The sequence below is a fragment of the Plectropomus leopardus genome, chromosome 4 (assembly GCF_026936395.1).
Source record: "Plectropomus leopardus strain MGB_pleo_1.0 chromosome 4, ASM2693639v1, whole genome shotgun sequence".
In the NCBI taxonomy this organism is placed as follows: domain Eukaryota; kingdom Metazoa; phylum Chordata; class Actinopteri; order Perciformes; family Serranidae; genus Plectropomus; species Plectropomus leopardus.
This window is the reverse complement of record NC_142179.1, coordinates 5,232,265-5,254,047: the sequence shown is the minus strand read 5'-3', so window position 1 is coordinate 5,254,047 and position 21,783 is coordinate 5,232,265. Positions and strand designations below refer to the sequence as shown.

The 21,783-nt window shown below is 36.1% G+C and overlaps 1 protein-coding gene across 1 annotated transcript in view; it reads left to right on the top strand.

Moving 5' to 3' along the window:
• The window catches only part of mapk1 (mitogen-activated protein kinase 1), a 36,691-nt gene extending 16,334 nt beyond the window's left edge, over positions 1-20,357 (top strand). Inside the window, exons 2-9 of the mRNA XM_042488066.2 lie at positions 4,847-5,029; positions 7,230-7,419; positions 8,107-8,223; positions 9,181-9,295; positions 10,333-10,464; positions 11,301-11,410; positions 12,240-12,368; positions 15,725-20,357. Coding sequence (XP_042344000.1) covers positions 4,847-5,029; positions 7,230-7,419; positions 8,107-8,223; positions 9,181-9,295; positions 10,333-10,464; positions 11,301-11,410; positions 12,240-12,356 — 964 coding nt within the window. The 3' untranslated portion in view covers positions 12,357-12,368; positions 15,725-20,357. The remainder of the gene's footprint in view (positions 1-4,846; positions 5,030-7,229; positions 7,420-8,106; positions 8,224-9,180; positions 9,296-10,332; positions 10,465-11,300; positions 11,411-12,239; positions 12,369-15,724) is intronic.
• The last annotated feature ends 1,426 nt before the right edge of the window (positions 20,358-21,783 follow it).

Here is a 21,783-nt window from a genome sequence, read left to right as displayed (position 1 = left end):
GTCAAAATTTGGTGCAGGCTACTGTGTACCATTGACTGCTCTAAAAACAATCTGAAGATATGTCTGTGCAAAACTGGCTGTGCTGCCCTGGATCAGAATTTAGCTTTGATGAATAAGTCTTGTAGCTCACTGCTTCTCTTACGCGAGGGTCTCTGCTGGTGTAGAACAGTTACATGGAGAGCTATTTCCTCCCACACACGCACACACACACACACACACACACACACACACACACACATTCCTCTCACACAAGTGGAAAGGAAGGTCACTCATATTTCCCTCGCAGAAGGCTGGCACACTTGTGTTTACATTTCAGTCCCTACACCCCCATCACTATAGCAACTCATTTTCTTATTTTGTCATGTTATGTGGGTGTTTTTCAGTCATCTTTGTTGTTTGTAATGTGCAGAAATAAAACACTCTTGGCTGTAGATGTAAATGATGAAGCTCGAGAACTTATGGTCTTCTCAATTTGTTATCCTGAAGCTACGGCTTTATTGGGCAGTTTCGGTTTTATGATGGCACCAAACGACAGTTAACTTACAACAGTTTGAGAGCAGATGACTTAGAAATTCAGAAAATCTTGGAAGCTTGAAGCAGTAATTTGCATTTCTTGGCAGTACGTGGTGTGTTTGGACTCGGTTTTGATGTGTCAGTTCCTGTGCTCTGAAGATGTCTGGCCAGTCTGCGTACCCAACACCAGACTATAGTGTCATTGCATAATTGTGATTGTTTGTGACAGACTTCAAAATGGGCAGACTGACTTTCGGTCATTACATAAAAACCTCAATGTTCTCTAATTACCAAGAACCCAATAGTTTCATTTATACCTAAAAACAACTAAAATGGATGGCCATGCTGTACATAGGTTGTGTGATATGACTTGAAATGTTATCACAATAAAAACGTTCATATTGGTTGGTAATGATGATTATCTATAAGAAAAATCATTATTATTTTACGTTTTAAGACTGAAATCATATGGTAAATTGTGCTTAAAACCATTATTTATTGTATACTAACATTTGCCAAACAGCAGAATATTTCAAAAATCTGAAGTATGAAAACAGAATAAATATCCAAAACAAACATCTTAACTGTAGTCAGCACTTTCTGTACAAGTTTCACACCCACAGCATGTAATTTCTGACGTTTCCTATTCAAAACAATAACAAAAGACGGACTTTGATGATGCCATGAAGTAATGAAAAAGCAATCATAGCAATCAGCGTCTTGGCATGAAATGTCTTGCAAATTGAAAAAAAGTTACGAAAAGATGACAAGAAAATGACCTGAAAAATTATCTTTGAAAAACGACAGAATCATCAGAGAATTATCAGATAACTAGGAAAAATATCGTGAAAATGATATGTATGAATTATACATAAAAAATAGGTTATAGAAATATATTTGTTATTTATATGAATATTTATTTATTTATTTTTATTTTAGCACTATTTTCAGACAGTTCCCTGTTCTTTTGTTGGTAATTTTAGGTAATTTTTTCGTAACATTTTTCTTTTTCTTTTTTTTTTTTTTACAAACTTCTTGCTCATTTTGGGTCATTTCTTGTTAAATTGCTCATTGCCTTTTTTCTATGCTTTCGAAAGAAATTGAGCCAGTTTGCTCAGGTTTCAAAGTGTAAATTATATGGAAGATTTATCAAACATTAATTATGTCATAGAGGAAAATTATATCAAGATAATTATCACCCAGCATAAATCACACAGCACTTGTATTCAACACACAAACATTTTTATTGCCATTTTATTGGATTTATAAACAGAACAGAGATGACGGCTTTAGGGAGTTAAAGTCAGAATACAAGATGCAGATTTAGACCTTTGTGTGGGAATTCAAAATATCCCAGGCTGAGTGAGCGTGGGGAAGCTGAGACGGCCATTTAGCCAGTGAAAAGAGCCAGAAATTCAACAGTGGACATGTCTGTACCTGGAATGGTGTGGAGGTGGTGTCTCACTGCAGGCTGGGCCAAGATTTCAGATCAGAGCGAGACAATTACTCCGCTGGGTGTAGACACACTCAGACAGAAACTCCTCTTGTTGGTTTTTAGTGCATTTTGCTTGGAATCATTAATTTGGACAACATGTTTGTTTTTTTTTGGACTACACTAACTTAATCATCACTCCCAAACTCCCAACACACACCTGAACCTGCCAGCAGCTAAAAAAAAAAAAAAAAAAAAAAAAAATGCTGTTTCAGCACAGTGACACAACGGAAAACAATTAAAAGCAAGCAGAGTAAACAAAAAAATCCAATGCTCTCAAAAGACCGCAGGGATCACTGAACATGTTAATACCTGTTGATGCAAATTAGTAAATGTTGAGCCTTATCCCCAGGAGAAAAGGACCTGGAAGCAAAAAGGTGGCTAGATTTGCACCATGTTTTTCTGCTGTTAATACCAAAGGGCATGCTGAGATTTCTTTGTTAATTTCTGAAAATACACAGGAGTTTTGTTTTGTTGAAGTGCCCAATCTATTATTATCTTGATTTTCTGTAAGTCTCCTCATGAAAAGATGCTCCAGTATGTCTTCATCCAGTCTAGCTATTGAAAATTGAGCCATTTTTTAAACTTTTTTTTTTTTTTTTTTTTGCATGATGAGCAAAATTTCTGTCTTTTTTTTTCTTCTTTCAGGAGTATATTTGACACCAGCAGGGGTAAATATGTTATTTAAAAAAAATACAGGTATAATTTTTAAGATATTAAGAAAAATTCATGTCATAATTTGGCAATAATTTGACTTTATTTTATACATTTACTAATAATATATTCAAGGGTACATTTTGTATATGGAAACTGTTTAGATATGTAATTCATGGTTGATTTTATTTGTTGTACCATTTATATTTTATCCAGAATCTGAACCTTACTCTGAGTTACTGTTGTTAATTAGCTTAAAAAAAAAGTTTAATTTTTACTAAAAAGGCAAACTGTAACATTTATTGTGGCATATATAACTATAACGCTTATTTTATCGCAATTAACCCTAACCCTAACCCTAACCCTGGTCTTAAAATTGAAATTATTATTTTTTCAGTATTTTGTTATTTTCATCAAGAATTTAGTTATTGCAAAAATACTCTAAAATATTGTGATATTGTTTTTTGATTTTATTTTACCCCTAGTTGACAGTAAATTACATGTGGTGTGTGGTGTGTGTGATGCAGCTGGCACAGACCTCCTGAGCTCCTGAGCTCTGTGCAGTAACTTATTGCCTCCTCTCTGGCTTTAGTGTGAGATCTGCCAGACTCAGGCATCCCAAGCATGCAAACATACTTCATCATTTCCTGTATGTGCGATTTCAGATGCCAGTATTTCAAATTGAAGCTAAGCTGCTTGCTAACATTCATACCCACTCAAGATGAATTTTAACTGGTATTACTGGGTGTGATATCAGTGAAGAATATCTGCTACTAACTGTCTTTTGATAAATATTTTGATGTCTCTGTTGGAGCATACATGCGTTTATAAAGTAAAAATGCAAACTGTAATCAGCCTCTCTTGTTCTTGTTAACATCCTGGAATGGGAAAATGAGTTTTCCAGGCCTTGAATTGATTCAATATAATCAAAAGTATGTGATAGATGTCTAGGACATCATACAATCTCATAGAAATGTTTAAAATATATTTACTGTATTTTAGAAATTATTTTACTGGTGAAAACTAAAACTAATGATTCAAACAGTGATCAGTCTCTCTTGCTCTAATTAAAGTCCTGGAATGTGGAAATAAGTTTTCCAGGCCTTGAATTGAATTAAAACAATAAAAAGTATGTGTTAAATGTTTAGGACGTCATGAAATATTAGATGAATATTAAGAATATATTTACTGAATTTTAGAAATTATATTACCGGTGAAAACTAAAACTAAGGATGCAAACAGTAATCAGCCTCTCTTGTTCTCATTAATGTTGTGGAACATGGAAATACGTTTTCCAGGCCTTGAACTGATTCAGAAATATCTAAAGTATGTGTTAAATGTCTTTGATGTTATAAAAAGTTAGATAATCTTAGATCTTAGAAACACAGATGATATTAAAAAAACAAAAAACCTTTTGCTTGATAACCATAGACTGCATACATCTGGTGGTTATTCTCAGTGTTTACCTCTTAAAAACTCTGAAAGTTAGAGCTGTATTTGAACAAAAAAGCATTGTTATATAAGCTGCAGTCCAAAGTATGATACATTGATAGTGTCACAACTTCAGCTTTAAGTTGCGCCACACTTTGCACTGTGTAGTCATAAGAGGTGTGGGAAACCAGAGCGAGGTGAGCTTATCTTGATCAAGCTCTTGTGCCCGTCTCTCTCTGACTCTTTAGCACACTTTAGATGCACTGTGGTTTGTCGAGCAGAAGCACGGCTTGATCATAAGTAATTTCTCTGCATCCTCTGTAATTTTGGCACCATGTTTGGTCGCTGGATTAAGCTCTCTGAACTGAATTTAGCTGTGTGTCATGGTGCTAAATTTTACGTACTTGACTAGCTTGAGTAAGGTTTTCTGTGTTTTGGAGGTTTGCGCCACTCCTACATTCCTCCTCATACTTTTACCAAACACATACTGCAGCATTGTTTTTCGCTCCCCATTGTGTCAGCTGTGTATTTGCCTCGTTAAGATACCGCTAATGCAAACCGAGCATCTCCTGCTGTTGCTGCTTCACGTTAAAAGCTTTTCACTGGCAAACCACAGGAAGAAAAAAAAGTGATTTGGTAATGCTGTTCTGATCATGTTTTTATTTTTTAATCTTTTAAGTTTGTTGCTCCTTCAACGTTGGGACTAATTTTTTTGCTTTTGTGTTTTTTTGTTGTTTTTTTTTTTAAATTCTCCAGCTCTGCCTATGACCGGGACAACAAGATTCGTGTGGCCATTAAGAAGATCAGTCCTTTTGAGCACCAGACGTACTGCCAACGCACCCTGAGAGAGATCAAAATCCTTCTGCGCTTCAAACATGAGAACATCATCAGCATCAACGACATCATCCGCACACCAACCATTGACCAGATGAAGGACGTGTATCCTTTTACATACACTGCTCATTGTTTTGTCCTTATGTATTTTAAGTGCAAGCCTCGAGTTACCATGTGCATACGCACAGCAGAGCACGTAAAAACTGAGCTGTGCACGTAATTCTCAGCTCCACATGCAAAATACGTTGTACGGGACTTACCTGGTGAAATATGAGTTCAGTAAAAGTAAAAAAAAAAGTCATAAAAAAGAAAATGTAGTAGTTGTCGATGTTGAATTGCTGACCAGAAGTGCAGAGAAAGAAGGATAAATACACCAAATGATACTGTAAAAAATAGTCATTTTAAAAGTTACACACACCACTCTAAGTTTATTTTATGGACACCAGGTATAAATACATGACATTGATAGTCTTTTTCTTGCAATTTTAACATTATTAGAAGCAGTTTATATTTCCACTGATATTTGTGCTTTTATTCCAACAAATTTCAAACATTTAAAATGACTTTTTTCCTGTCAAAGTGAAGTTGGTTTTACACTCCAGCTTTTGTAGTTGAATAGAGGTTTTCTGTTGTGTTTTATTACATAATAACCACCTGTCACCATATATTTGGCAGAGACGCTCTTCACTGTAGCCCAGCAGCAACAGTAGCACACTGGTAGAGCGGATAGTTGCTGTCAGTTTTATAACACAGCGTGTGTAGTTTTACACTCTGTCTTAACTAAAAGAAATGGCTGTGACCGAAGCCTGCAGCTACACATCTTACTGCTTCCTGCTTGCCAGATCAGATGAGCATTCACCCAAACAGAACAATAAACCATTCAAGATAAAACATCTCTCCTACACAGAAATGAGCTCTCTGTCACGTAGTTATTTAGACCCCACATGGACTTCAGTACATTGTAGTGACAAGAGCACCAGCTCATTTAAATCTGGGGTTGGCGGTTTTTGGAAAATTATGCCAGAGTTTATCCATACTGCCCTCCTCCAGCAGCTCTCCTCTCTGTCGTAAAGCCCTCTCACCAGATAAGAACGAGCATATGCACTTGGCTTGGGCGGTTTGTAATATTTCATACCTTCATACCTTCCTGAGATTTCACAGGGTGTATGGTATGAGTTAGTGATCTGCACAGGCTTAAAAATGAAGCCCGAGCCCACATTTGAAGCAAGCACCGAAGTCTAAACCTGGATATCGGAAATAATGCTGAAAGTAACACGGGCACGCACACAGGAGCAACAGCATCAGCTAAACAGGCTTATTTTATTTTGTCCTGGTCCTCTTGCTATCATATTTTAAAATCGTATTGCAACAGCGACAAAGCACACCCCTTTGCACTCTGAGGTCTCACTCTCGACAAACAAGTCGAAGTACTCCCACAGACTAGCCTTCCCATTCTTTTGTGGGATTTTAATTAGCTCCCCTTTCGCCCTCTTGTGTTCTTCCATGGCTGACACTGCAACCAGTCACAAGCAGAAGGAGGTGTGTGTGTTGTGATAAGGAGTAGTGATTTTAGTTTCAGAGAATGTATGGTTTTGAAAATTTGCCCTGACGTAGTTGGTAGGTGCATGTTGTGTACACTACAAACTAAATGTGTTGCAGCTGTACTGGTCTTGAAAACAGATCAAAATAAAGGTGCAGAAGAAATAGGATTTTTTGCTCAGTGGTACAAAAAAAACACACAAACTGCCGAGCCAACCTTCAATGACCATGAAACCTCAGATTTGAGAGTTCGACCAAATACTTATACAGTTTGATTGTCTTTTCATGGCCTTGCCAGCCTGCAGGGACAACAAAATAAGGGCAGTTCTCTGAGTTTAAATATGCAAGGTTTTTTATTTTTTTGCAATACTAACAAAGTGTGAGTGTGGCAGTAAAACCTAAATGTAGTTTGGATAAAAAAGTGCAGAGAAGAAGTAAAAAATAACCAGAAAACAAAACAGATGGTCATGTATTAGGACTATGTTAAATGGCAGCATGCGTGAAGGAATAAATATATGAAACATATTGCTATGATTGAAATTAGGCCTGTAACGAAGTCATAATTTCAGTTTAGGTCACTATTGGGTTGATTGCTCAGACCTGTGGGACACCTTTTGTTTGACGTACTTATGCGGCCCAGATGGGAATAAAAATCTGACTCATTCACACTGTACAATGTTATGTATTTTTTTACATTTTTATGCTTTTACAAGGAGTGTGTTTCCACCGTATAAAAGTAGCGATTCTTTGACCTGGCACCGTGCAGATATATTGTGCAGGATCTCATGGAGACAGACCTGTACAAGCTCCTGAAGACTCAACACCTGAGCAACGACCACATCTGCTACTTCCTCTACCAGATCCTACGAGGGCTCAAGTACATCCACTCTGCCAACGTGCTGCACCGCGACCTGAAGCCCTCCAACCTTCTGCTCAACACCACCTGTGATCTCAAGGTAGAGTTTAGTTTTTTGTTTGTCGCGTCTCAATGTGCATGCTTTTGAGAACTTTTTGAGTGTCTTAAAGAGAGAATACATTGGGGTGATACAAAGGCTTATTTTCTGTTACATATAATCCAAATTTAATATTGGTCAGTGGGTTAATGCCAAACATTTCAGCATTCAGCCTGTTATCGTTTTAGGTTACATTTTAGTCAATCAGACTTTATTTGTGCGGTGTTTTTCATACAAACAAATTGACACACACTGACACACACAGACAAGCATATGAATAAAAAGCAATACTTTGTAATTAAGTAAAGCACTAAATAAGCGCACTCATTAAAAACACCACAAGTAGTAGTAGTAGTAGTAGTAGTAGTAGTAGTAGTAGTAGTAGCAGTAATAATAATAATAATAATAATAATAATAATAATAAATAAATAGGTACTGATTAAAATCCTCTAATCTGTAGATAAGAGGTTAGTGGTAGGATAACAGCACAAAGTAAAATAATAAAGAAATATTTTTTAAAAAATAATAAACTGACAAGTACAAACTGTCATCTTTCTGTAAAGGCTCTGAATAGCATAACTAACCTGGAAAGGGTTTTTAAGTTGTGAATGAAATAACTACCAGCTTATTTAGATCTTGTATCCTCTATCGTTGCAGTCACTAACCAACTTGTCACTCGTCTCTCTGCAGATCTGTGATTTTGGTTTGGCTCGTGTGGCTGATCCTGACCACGATCACACCGGTTTCCTAACAGAGTACGTCGCCACTCGTTGGTACCGAGCACCCGAGATTATGCTCAACTCCAAGGTGAGTGTCCTCACCTGCTGTAGACATGTTGATATGTGAATAATAAAACAGATGGGTGAATATTTTGAGGATTTTTTTCCTTGTTTTGCCAAGTTACACCTGAAATGTGTGCGTCACAGGCGTTGCCGGGCGAGCAGGATTTATTACCTGCTACACAGACTCCGTCTTTGTAGCGTAGGGTGCCAGATTCACTGTGTGCATTTTGTGAAGTTAGAAATTATGATATAAATTAGGATTTTAACCACAGGATGCACTGATTATATTAATATAATGTGAAATATAAAAACACACGAGGTTGCTCTGCTGTGTGGCGTTACCTCTGATGCAATGAGGTATTTATTTTGATCATTTTAGCACATTGTACTCGTATTTGCACAGCTTTGTGTAGGTTTTACCTGTGGGAGGGGCTTGTAGCTGCAGGAAGAGAAAAAATAGATGAGAGAATAGAGTTGTAGAGTGCAGGCTTCAGCCAGGTTTGCAGTTTCAGTTGATCATAATGGACACCTGCCTCTGCTGCAGCAGATATGTCATGCTGTGCCTGTGCCTCTGGTATTTCAGCTGTTTGGAATTCAATATATGGCCAGAATACTTTTGGTTTAAACTTTTGTTTGAAATCCTAGTCCCTGCATTTATATTCAAATTAAAGATGCTGGGAAAGAACTTTAACTATGCTGGTGCAGTATATTTTTTTCGACCTTTCGTTGGCAACACTGAATTTGATTTCATCAGTTGCATTAAAGTTCATTTCAATATTATTAATAAACTTTGCATTCAAAATTCTGCAGATAATCTAAATGATTTAAAGAATTAGAAGAATTAGCTCTAACACTGCCATAATTAAGGCCTTAATATCTAACTGGACCCAGTTAAATTTAACTTAACACAGTTTGCAATCATGTTATGTATGACATAGTTGAAAAATTGTCATGACCGTGTCTTCGTGCTCCTCACTTTCAGGGCTACACCAAGTCCATAGACATTTGGTCGGTGGGTTGCATCCTCGCTGAGATGTTGTCCAACAGGCCAATCTTTCCCGGGAAGCACTACTTGGATCAACTTAACCACATTTTGGGTAATAATTCTCTTGATGCGCAGTGTTCTTGCGATTTATGTGATACTGTACTGTTGTTTTTTAACCCTTTGACACCTGGATCAACATCACTTCATTGTCATTCATAAGCATTAAAACCTTTGATAGCAGAGCAAATTGATTTCTTTTGAAAAACATGGGGAAAAAAGGCAATGCGCAACTTGGCAAGAAATGTTCACTGAATTGCAAAAAAGAAGTAAAAGGTGACAAAGAACAATTAAAAAATTGTTAGAAAAAAGGAAAAAAATGTTAAGAGAACTAAATGTATTTATTTTAATAATTGTGTTACATAAATATATTTATAAATTATTTTTAATTATTAATTTTTTTTGACAAGAAGAAAGATTGTTTCAAAACGTTTTACAGAAGATTTTAGAGTTTTATTCCAGTCAAATCTTAAATATGTTCTTTGGTTATACTGTATTTAATTATATTGTATTTAATAGTAATTATGTTCTAAATCAATAATATTGAGTGTAAATTAGGAGAGGAAGCATTTTTTACCGGTGAAATAATTGTGCTTATATAGCTGATAGTTAAAATCAGCTAATATTAAAATGGAAAACAAAGAATAATATATATATATAAAGCCCATCTCTCTCTCTTTCTCTTAATTATATATATATATATACACACACTATATCATGAGTATGTCATGGTGTCAATTTATGTTTTCCTCTAAGTGGAGAAAAATCCAGTGTTGGTTCAGTCTGCATGAAAAGATTTAACAGTTTTAGACTTGAATCAAACTTTCACACTCTGTCAGCAGAAACAACCTCTTGGTGTCTGTCCATAGATTCTGTAGCTGTTAATATTCATTTATAAAGTTGTGCTTTTGGTGTCTTGGTGCTAGACCACATATTGCGTCCCCCATCTGTCATTGTGTTGTGCTTTCAGACTGCTACTAAAAACTTTAAGCAGTGGCTGTGTAAATCAGCAGACAGTGTGTTTCATTTTGAGTTGCCTAATGTCTGAATCAGAAAGTAATTCTCGTTTTTAATCTTCTGTTCGTCCCTCAGGGATCCTGGGTTCTCCCTCTCAGGAGGATCTCAACTGCATCATCAACATTAAGGCCAGAAACTACCTTTTGTCGCTGCCTCTGCGCTGCAAAGTGCCGTGGAATCGCCTCTTCCCCAACGCCGATCCCAAAGGTCAGGACTTTGACAAACTCTGCATTGACAAACACTTTTCATGGAATATATAGAAATTATTCATCTTTTAGCGACTGTGCTGCAGACAACGGAGAAATTTCACAGCTGAACAATTTTGGGACAGAAATTAATTTTATGAAGAAGCTGCAGGTAGCAAAGAGACAAACTGTTTTGCCCATCACCACAGCAGTCAAGCAGAGCAAGAGGAAATGTTTTGTGGATGAGAAGGTTGAAGAGCAATGAGCCTTTATCCTGCTTTGCCTCTCATTGGTAATTGTTAACCCTTTGAAACCTGAGCAAATTGGTTTGATTTCTTTCAAAAACATGGGGAACAAGTCATGGTCAAAAACTATTAAGTTATTAGTAAAAAAAGTTAAAGATTTTATTTCCCCTAACAATTTTCAAAATGGTAAAATATAGTCATTGTACATATTACTTTCTGGACATTTTTTCCCTTAAATAAAAAAAAAATTAATCAACCCTGCACACCCCTCCCATTTTCTTGTCACTTTTTACTAATTTCCTGAATTTTGTGGCACATTTCTGCTTGTCATTGCTTTTTTTTTTCCAAATAAATTATGCCAATTTGCTCAGGATTCAAAGGGTTAAATAGCTTGCGAAAGACTGCTGAACACAGCAAATCTAAATGGCTGTCAATCGAGGTTTCAAAGGGTTAAACATGCAGCAGCTCAACAGACTCCTCTCAGACAGCTCTGAATTTTCGGAGTCAGTGATGCATTTCTGCAGCATGCAGGATGCGATGGCTCCCTCCACTGGACATACAGGCTCATTGTTGTTTCTGAATCATGTTGAATCTTCTCCTCTTTATGTTGCAGCTCTGGACCTTTTGGACAAGATGTTGACCTTTAACCCTCACAAGAGGATCGAGGTGGAGGAGGCCCTGGCGCACCCTTACCTGGAGCAGTATTACGACCCCACAGATGAGGTGAGACAGTCGTCTCGGGCTGTTACATGTCAGCCTGTTTTTCATGACGATATGTAATTTTTTGGGATTCAAGATATCAAGGTTTTAAAGGGTTTTTTTTGCCATCTTAGCAAATTATATCGATTTGCAGGAAAATAGTAAATAAAAGTTCAAACTAAATACATTTTAAAAAGTAGGGCTGCAACAACGAATCAAAAACTGTCAGCATTTAGTTTTTGAATTGTTTCATATTTAATTAATAGTTATTATTTTGACAGCTCAGGGATGTTTATGCGCTGCAGTTTAGCACTGTTGTCAATGATAATCTGTTTTTCGAACAAAGTGATGGGAGAAAAAAATGCTTATTTTATTATTATTTATATTTTTAAAAAATCTGATTAATCAAAAAAATAATTGACCAATTAATCGATTATCAGAATAATCATTAGTTGCAGCCCTATAAGAAAAAAAAGGTTAAAAAAAAACCCAAACAAAAACAGGAAAACAACATTTAAAAAAAAATTATACATTAAATAAATTTAAAATAAAAATTTTACAATTAGCAAGATAAACTTTTTCCCTTTTGTGATCATTTTCTAAGAATCCTCTCCTCTTATTCAAAACACATTTTTAGGTTTTTACACATTGATTGCAATTCGTGGGCTTTTTTTTGCCAAGTTTCCATTTTTCCACCATGTTTTCAAAAGAAATCAAACCAAATTGCACAGGTTTTCAAAGGCTTGTTGGTGCATTCGATTTAGCCGCTTTGTTGTGAAACGCTGACTGGGATCAACAACAAAAGTTTTTCGTTGCACATTTACACAAACGTCTTCTCTGCTCCCCTGTGCAGCCCGTTGCCGAGGCCCCGTTCAAGTTTGACATGGAGCTGGATGACCTACCCAAAGAGACACTGAAGGAGCTCATCTTTGAAGAAACTGCACGTTTCCAGCCCGGCTTTAGGTCTTAACATCTCACACAGGTAAGCCCACATCATCTGCAGTCCAGGTGAGGTGAACTTCAGAGAGGGACAGTGTTCAGAGCTGCAGGTACAGAACAGTTTAACTACTGAAGTCTTGAAACAACCAGCTTTTCAAGTGTGATCCTCGTCCCCGCCTCTGCTTTGAAAATGCAGCACAGTTGAGAGTCCATCATGAAAACTACTTTAACCACTAAAACTGCGAGTGAGTGGCTGTAAAAACTACTGATTCTCGTTTGGGGTAAATTTAACAACTCGCCACTTAAGAGCCAAAGCAAAGACCTCTCACAGTGCACTGTAATATAGATTAAAATTTTGCTTTTGTGGAGTTTGAAGTAGAGTTCTTCTCCAGGATAAACCACTTTAAAAACAATCCATGTGAACGTGTGCTTCAAAGGTACAGCACCAAGTGTAATTAAACTTTATTGCTGTCAGTTTGCAGCCAAAGCAAAACTTGAAAAGGTCCTACACACTCGTTAGTGCTTGTATTTACGTTTTTTTTTCTAGAGGCAGGACTGGCAACTTTGAGAGTAACATTTCCAAAAATAAAGTCGCCATATTCTTCCTTTAAACAGCTGTGATGTTTTTAAAGAGACGTAGTTGATGGCAGTTTGCTCTAAAGGCAGATGAAGATGGTAACTTTAATGGCGCCTAAAAGTGGCACACCTGAGCACCTTGATGGAGAATTGCTCAAAAACCATTTCGGTTTTTGAATAGCTTCATGCGGTCCGTTGAATCTTGAATCAGCAAATTGTGTTGAAAATTGTATCATGATTTTTTTTTAACCCTTTGAAACCTGAGCAAACTGGTTTGAGTTCTTACAAAATATTTGGGAGACAGCAAGCAACTTCACAAGACATGGCCCAAAAAACTTGCAAGAAATTAGTAAGTAAAAAACAGTTAACAGAAAATAACCTGAAAATAAGGAGAAATAGAATAAAATTAAGGTAAAAAAAAGAAAAGAAATTTATGTTAAAAAGTGCAAAGTTTTTTATTTTCATTTTGTATACTTTATTTAAATTTATTACTCTGTTTGAGCTTGTCTTTTCATGTTTTTTTCTAAAAGCAGCACTGGCATCTAACTTTGAGAGCAACATATCCAAAAATAATTCAACCCTGTTCTTCTTTTAAACAACTATGACATTTTTAAGCAGACATAATTCATGGAATTTTGATCTAAAGGCAGAAGAAAATAGCGGGTTTTATGGCACTTAAATGTGCCACACCTTGATGTAGAATTGCTCAAAAATGGCCTTTTTTTAAAGTGGTTCAAATACATTTGGGTTGATATCTGTTTTTACAAACTTGGAGCGGGCCGACCGCCAGCGGCTGTACGTAATACACTGACTGTACATCCACTATAACTTTAAGGGGCCGACATTTTTTTTTTGTGATCAAACTTTTCTTTTATTGACATTAATCGTACTGCACATTTCTGTGAACAGGTCATTCTTGAAATGAGTGACAACAATACATAAAATCAGTGTCTAAAAGGCAAAACTGCAGAAAAAAGATGGAATAAAAATATCACTTAAGGGACCAACAATGTCAATAAAAGAAAACTTTGATCACAAACAAACCAATCAATACTGGAGGGATAGTATATAATTATTAAAAACGGTCAAAAAGGAGATTAAGTTGTCATTTCCCACACTAACGACACTCAGATGTGTCTCTCGCCCGCTGATCTCTGCTCGCCACCAGCTGCTCCTCGACAGGCCTCTTGTTGTGATAATAACCATCACTGCTACACTTTATGGCCCATTATCCGCTGTGTGCTAGCACATGTAATTACTGTGTTTCCTCTCTGCAGCATTTCGATGCATAACATGAGTCTACTGAAAAGGAACAGGAGTGTGACATCTCCCAAATTAGAGCAGCACAAAAGCTGCTCTCTGCAGTTTGTGCAACTTTAGTTTAAAATGCATTTTCACATTTTCTTATTTCACTCTCTAACTTCTGTGAATGTATCTATAAGTCGATCATTAGCAGCTTGTGGCTGCAGTAACATTGCGACTGTGCTCACATAACACATAACAATCAAAGAAACGTATGCTTTAATTACAATAATTGTAAATGCTTTATTAAATGAATGTGATGTTCTTGCATGAAATTTGTAAGTCAATATTTTAAGTTTTAATGACAAAAAACATCGTTGCTGTGGTGTTTCTGCACTGCACCTGCGTCTTGGTGGTGGTCACCTGTCACTCAAACTTTGTGCTTTACATTAGAAGAGGCGATGTTAAAAAGATAGTATCGGGTTTGTTTTTTTTTAAGTGTGAAGTCAGATTCTTTTTTCTTTTTTTAACCAACTGTAATTATTTTAAGGTCCAGTGTTTTGGGTTTAGGGAAATATACTGACATAAATTGAACAAGTATGTTTTTTAAGTGTACAATCGCTGAATGAGAGTTGTGTTTTTCGTTACCCTAAGGCCCAGATAAGGTGAAAAAAAATCCCAGCTGCGTCGTCTCGTGTTGCTGTTTCTCGGCCAAAAAGTTGCACATAAACACCCTTCAAAGACCGCAGCCAACTAGCACGAACGTTCTGCACCTGCGTGAGACAAAATAGGTCTCCATACCTGCAGACGGCGGTCATCTGTAATCATCATTCAAAAGGGAAAACCAGAAGATAGTTTCGATGCCAGTTAGCACATTAACAACACAACGATGCTGAAAGAGCAAAATACCTTAACCCAAAGCCAACAACAACACAAACCATCAGCAAACGTTTCTTGTAGGGATGCACGATAATCCTTAAAGCTTTTGAAACCTGAGCAGATCGGTTTGAATTCTTTCAGAAAAATTGGGAGAAGGCAATATGCAATTTAACACATTGCCCAAAAATAGCAAGAAATTAGTAAAAAGTGACAGTAAAATTGCCTGAAAAAGAAAGCAAAAAATAAAAAAATCAATAAAATAAAAAACAACCAAGAAAATTAGCAAAACAATGCAGAAAATTTAAAAAAAAAACAACATTTTTTTTCTCTAATACAGCTTTAAATATATAATTATTTATTAAATTATTTATAAATATAACATAATTTTCTAACTGTCTACTTTTAAAAACTAATTTTCGGTTCATTTTCTTCATCACCTTTTACCAATTTATTGCAATTTGTGGGACATTTCTTTCCCAAACTGGTTATTGCCTTTTTTGTAGCATTTTTTGGAGGACATGAAACCAATTTGCTCAGGTTTAAAAGGGTTAAATAGCTAGTTAGAAGCATCTAAATGTAGCACAAGAAAAGTGATATTGAACCAGGTTTAATGGGAAAGTGAAAAACAAAAATGACGTAAAATCAAGAGGGAAAGCAGATCTGTGACAGCTCTCACGTGGCCGCTGTGTCTTCTCCCTGCAGATGTTTCTGTGGACTGGCTTCTGCGTTGCCACTGCTCCTCCTCGCCTCCACACTGTTGCTGTGATATATATTTTTTTTGTTTTTTATTTTCTCTTCTTTTGTCCACATCACCTGGATTCCTTGGGTCTCACTCGTCAAGTCCACTTTGCTCAGGAATGGCGTCAGGAATCAATCAATCAATCATTTTCTGGTCCTTCTTTCTTTTTATCTCTTCTCTCTCTTCTCTCTCTCTCGGAGGTGAGGGGGGGAGGAGGTTCAGCATCACAGCTTACAGTTTGGGGGGGTTGATTTTGTGTTTTAAGCCAAGATAAACAATTTTTTGTGTGTCTCAAAGGCGTTTGGCTCTGGCTTTTCCTATTCAAGACCTAGCTGTTGTGTTTTTTGTTTTTTTTCTCGGTGCAACTGTCGTGGTTACATCTCTGCCTACACTGCACAAACAACGGTAGATTACTTCTAAGAATCATCCATCGTGATAAAAAGGGGTCTTTTGAATTTTCTAACCTTTGTCGCACTGTTACAAGGGACACCTTGATCTTTATCTTTTTCTCTCTTCAAAGAAAGAAAAAACCTGAATTAAATCAACTGATTTATGCAATGAAATCACATAATCAGCCACACACTTCGAGGGCCAAAAGCCATCACTTGGTGTTGAGGATGTATATTTTAACAAAGACCTATTTTAATCCTTAACACACACACACACACACACACACACACACACACACACACACACACACACACACACACACACACACACACAGAAGGCCCAAATGCAAAATATATACATATAAATATAAATATATATATACATAGCCCAAAGAGTCTTAAATTATGTTAAAGGAAAGATGATAGAAGGTGAATCCTTTTTGTTTTTATTAAACACAAAAAAATGCCCGTTTTCATTTCTCATGGCTTCAGTGAAATGTCAAGTTGTGTACAAATGCACCAAATTACCAAGTGCATTGAACGATTTCACCATCGATTTCTGCCTTAGCCGCGAGAAACCGAAAGGAAAAGTCTGTTTATTTCACACAAGTCTGTACGAGGAAATTTACTGCGTCAGGACAAGAAGTCACACAAAACTTGTTTTTCCGTCTGTTGTCGTGCCTCCTTTTTCTTCCTGTTTATTTTTCTTTTAACTTCTTCAGTCTCTGTGAATCTCTCTCTTGCCGCCTTGTTAGAATAATACTGTGCCCTTTGCATGACTGTTATAAGCTCTGTATACAAAGACGACGATGTTAAGTGCCACACAAGCCGGGCAGATCCGCCGGGAGAGCGCCCAGGCTCTTTCTGTTCTACCTTTTTGTGGTATATCACACTTCCCAATCACATGGTGCTTTTTGTCCTGTTTCTTTTGCTCCAGCATTTTCTTTGTCTGTTTTTTCTTATTTAATTTCAGTTAACAGATTTCAGTCTCCCTAGCCAAACTCCATCTTGCATGCTGAGACGTCTTGTTGTGGTTGCAAATAGGAGAATAACCATATATCTGTATTTATACCAATTACACAGAAACGACAAAACCTGTTGTTTCCTTAACCTGAAAAATGGGATCCAGACATGATACAGTTGAAATAATACTCAAACCTAACAGATCAGGTTTTACATTGTGTCCGTTGTAAAAAAAAAAATGCTTTAAATTGCACATTTTCACACTGATAACAGTTGGCAGTTTCCGCCGACAACTGCAGTACAACTACAAAAACAAAAAAAAAGAAGCAGCAGCAAAAGTCAAGACCATGTTTTCACCTCTTGTCAGTAACTGCTGATTAAAGACTGTTGAATTTGAAGATTTTATTTCAAGCAGAAGGAAGTAAGACTTTTAAGATTATATATGTGGAAACTTTGGAGGGAAAAAAACAAACAAACAAGCCAGAAGCTTCGGTGGCTTCATCAGCCAACCGTGTCATTTCGTTGGAGTAGCACTGCAGCGTTTAACGGCTGTCCTTTCGCTTCGTTTACAAGTGGGCCTCAAATGTAATCACGGTAACGCCTCTCGATCTTTACTGTGGGTTACTGTGCTGCAGCTTCAAACTAAAAGCTCCTCCGTCGACCTGTGAGTGACCTAATGAATGAAACAAAGTATTATTTACGACACTAAAGTAGATTAAAATCTAAATCTACCTGAATGGATTCTTCTCTGCTGGCACTTAAAGTAAAAAAAATTATAGATTTAAATATAAAATGAGACAGTTTCAGAACTACGGAGCTGCTTCGATTGAGATTTATATCATCTGTGACAAAAGTATGGGGGGCGAGCTGTGAACTCGTTAATTTTATGTCTCTAACAGAAGATGAGCGAACTTTTCTTATTCTACATTTGCAAACATGTCAAAAAGCAAGTTTGAGTCGCACAAACATTTCTCTCGAGGGCAGAGCTGCTCCGGTCGAATGAAATCACAGTGGACAGAGCCAAAGAGCCACACTTAAAATGTGAGTTTTTCTAAAATTCTCGATAAATGATGTTAAAGTGAAACTGAGAAGTGGCTCAGAGAGGAAGCTCACGCTCGGCTGAAACGCACTCAAGCCACAATCAGTCAACACCAAACAGTGATGTTACGATGTTCGGACGCACGTCTGCAGCCAGGCGTCAGCTACATTATTCTGTAATTATCAAAGAAAGACAGCTAGCCTGATGAAAAATATGAGCTTGTTTTCAGTGTTTTACAGGCCTGTAAACTGTCAATATTCGTAAAAAGATTTAAGAGTGAGCAATAGAGCTGTAACCAATTTAATCATCATTTGATGTCGAGTTTAGACCAAAAACTCTAAAAGAAATGTCAGAAAATAGTGAAAATGCCCATCACACGTTCCCAGATGACCTTTTTTTTTATCCCACCATCACACCAAAACTCAGAGACAGAAGGTTGATGATATGAAACAGAGAAAAACAGCAAGTTCTCATATTTTTGAGAAGCCATAACAGGCAAATTAACATTTTACCTTCATAAATGACTTAAATGATAAATTATTCTTGACAATTTATTTAATCAGCTAATTGTTGCATCCTTAGTGTTTAAGTGAACATCATCAAATTAATTAATTGCTAAAATAAGCTGATGTAGAGAGTCGTTTAGGTCAGTGTTTCTCAACCAAGGGTCCGGGGACCCTCAGGGGTCCGTGAGGAAATAGTTTCAAATTGTAAGCACTTTATTTAATCTGTTATTGGTAAAATTAACCGTTGATAAATGATTATTTGAGAAAAAAAGGTTGCTTATTTTACACAATACCATGTTTTTCGTCTCAGTCAAAGCTCATGGAAACATATTACACATCCTTTAACAGCATTGCACAGCCTATCGATTAATAGATTCAATTTCACGTGTTCAATTTAAAGATCGATTAATTGATTGTCATTAATTGTTACCGTCCCTAGTTTCCAGTAATTAATTAATGATGTCCTTTCAAGGAAGCTCTTTTAAACTCTATTTTCCATTAAATTACACAGTTCTCTCCAGGAAACATTAAAAAATTAAGAAATAAGAGACCTGTAAAATAAAGTATTAACAGCAAATAAACACATTCAGATCAAATTTAACTTTTGATTTGAAAAATGGTTTCATTGGCTCTGTCGACGGAGATTTATCTCATCTGTTGACATCTGAAATGACCAAACCTTCATGGCAGAAATGATCGTTTTTTTGCACTCTGTAAAATTTCGCCTGAGCAGACTCTGAACGCGAGGTCAAAGACTCGTCTGTCCCAGTGCTCCTCACACTCGCTGTACACACCCGTCTGTCACACGGTTATGAAATGCACTTGCTTCTACAGTAGTTGGGATGGGACTTGTAATCCGAGGTGCCTGCTGGGACTTGACTTGCCTGTAGATAGTCTTTTTTTGGGGGGTGGGTGAGGGGTTAAAAACGTTAAGGGCACTGGAAACCTTACTGGGATTAGTTGTATAAAAAAAGCTTCTGCTGAGTTCTTTGTGCAACCTGTCTGTTTGTGCCTTTTTTGATAGTCTTGATATCCAAGATTTGATGTGCAGCTTTTGTTCAGTCGGGAATCCGTTTGTAATCGCAGTATCGCTCTTAAAAATGAACACAATCAAGTCTAACGGGAGGGAGGGGGTCGCGGGTGGGTATCCTTACCTTTCAGTTCTGTAAATTTTTAAAGAGATTTGTTGCCACAGCTGTGTGATTTGTGACTGTGTTAAAAAGATGAAAAGCAAACATTTATATTTTTTTGCGTTACCCTTTTTTTTTGTTTTTTCTTTTTTGGGGGGGGTGTTTTTGTGCAGATATTTTTATTGTAAAATGAATGTTATGTTTCTATCAGACACTAATCTTGTTTGAGTTGTCTCCAGTGGAACTACTTCACTCTGTATGTTTTGATCAGTATAAACCTTTAATTGTGTAGTTAACATTTCTGAAAGAGGAAAAAAATAAAATAAAAATAAGATCCTTGGTTGTATTTTAAAGGTTCCTGTTTGACCTGCCATAGACATTGTTTGAATTGATCGGTCAGTTTTATTTTTGCTGTCGTGTGAAGGATTTGACTTGAACGAAGCATTTCTTTGCTATTATTAAAGACTGACTGCCACTTTGAAAAAAACTTTTTTAATGTTTTTTTTTTTTTTTGCAACTCTGCCATGACATTTAAATAGACGTTCATTAAAACACCGTACCTTCATTAACACCTCTGTGAAGTCTCTTTGTAAGATTTCTACAGGCAACAGAAAACAGACAACTTCCTGAACTGCGAACTATCATTACACACAGTTACAACCTAAGTCTTTATTGGAGCAACAAAATATACCATTTAATTTTGCTGAATAGTAAAAATTCTTAATAAAAATATGAAGTGAGGCTGTTATTGAATGCCCCTTTTTGTTTTGTGATTATTTTCTAAATTTAATAACCCTAGGGGATAAAAAAAAAAGGTGATCTTAATTTACAGTATTCAGGGCTCAAAAATAACTTTTTAAAGTGTTTGTCAAAAATAAGGTTGTCTATTTTAGTCACCTTATTATCTGAGTATTTAAGACTCTGCAGTGATGTGTCAATAATGAAAATGTAATTTTAACTAAATTCTTTCTACTTTGTCTTTGGGAAAAAGGCACTGAGCAACTCTGCAAGAAATGTCCCACACATTGTAAAAAAAATAAAAAAGTAAAAGGTGACAGAAAAGGACTTGAAAAAAGATGTTTTGAAAATAGTGAAAAAGAAACAAACTATTATTATTATTGTTGTTTATTATTATTATTATTATTATTATTATTATTATTATTATTATTATCATCATCATCATTTTTTAGAAAATAATTTCCTCTTTTTTATTTGCTTTCTTTTACTCATGTTCAGGTCCTTTTCCTGTAACTTTTGCTAATTTTTTGCAAATCTTTGGCTCATTTCTTGCAAAGTGGCTCATTGCCTTTATATATTTTTTGGCAATTGGCACATGCTCTGAAGGATTAAACAAAAATGCACAACAATACATTTGTCCAACCAAATAAAGTCCTCATGTTCAGACTGAATGATCATCGTACTGCACTGCAGACTCGTTATGCCTCCGCGTCCTTCAGGGGGCGCTGTTGTATTGTCCAGTGACAGTCGTCCACTCAGCAGTGTGATTCAGAAATTAATTTCATTCACTTTTTGTAGCCTACAAGCCATAAAATGATCTAAATTTATTACACGTTATTTTATTTGAAAAAGCTGAAACAAATGCTACTTATCCACAACAATTAACCCTTTGTATCTGTGCTGCTTTCAGATGCCTTTCACAAGTATTTAAATGTTTGTAAACATGGGGAAAAGGCAAATGAAAACTTGGCAAAAAATGTTCCACTAATTGCAAGGAATTGGTAGATTTAGGCATTTATTTATTTATTTATTTATTTTCAAGATTGGGAAAAATGTTTAGGGACAAAAAAGAAACAAGTTAAGGAAAAGTGATTTCATTGTTGTTTTTTAACTTTCTTTTTTTCCTTTTTTTTTTAAAAAATTTCTATTGTTGTTGTTATTATTAATATAATAGTATATAATTCTTCATATAAAGAAAAAAACCCAAACATGTCAATATAAACAAAAAAACAACATATATTTATCAGCACAAAAACA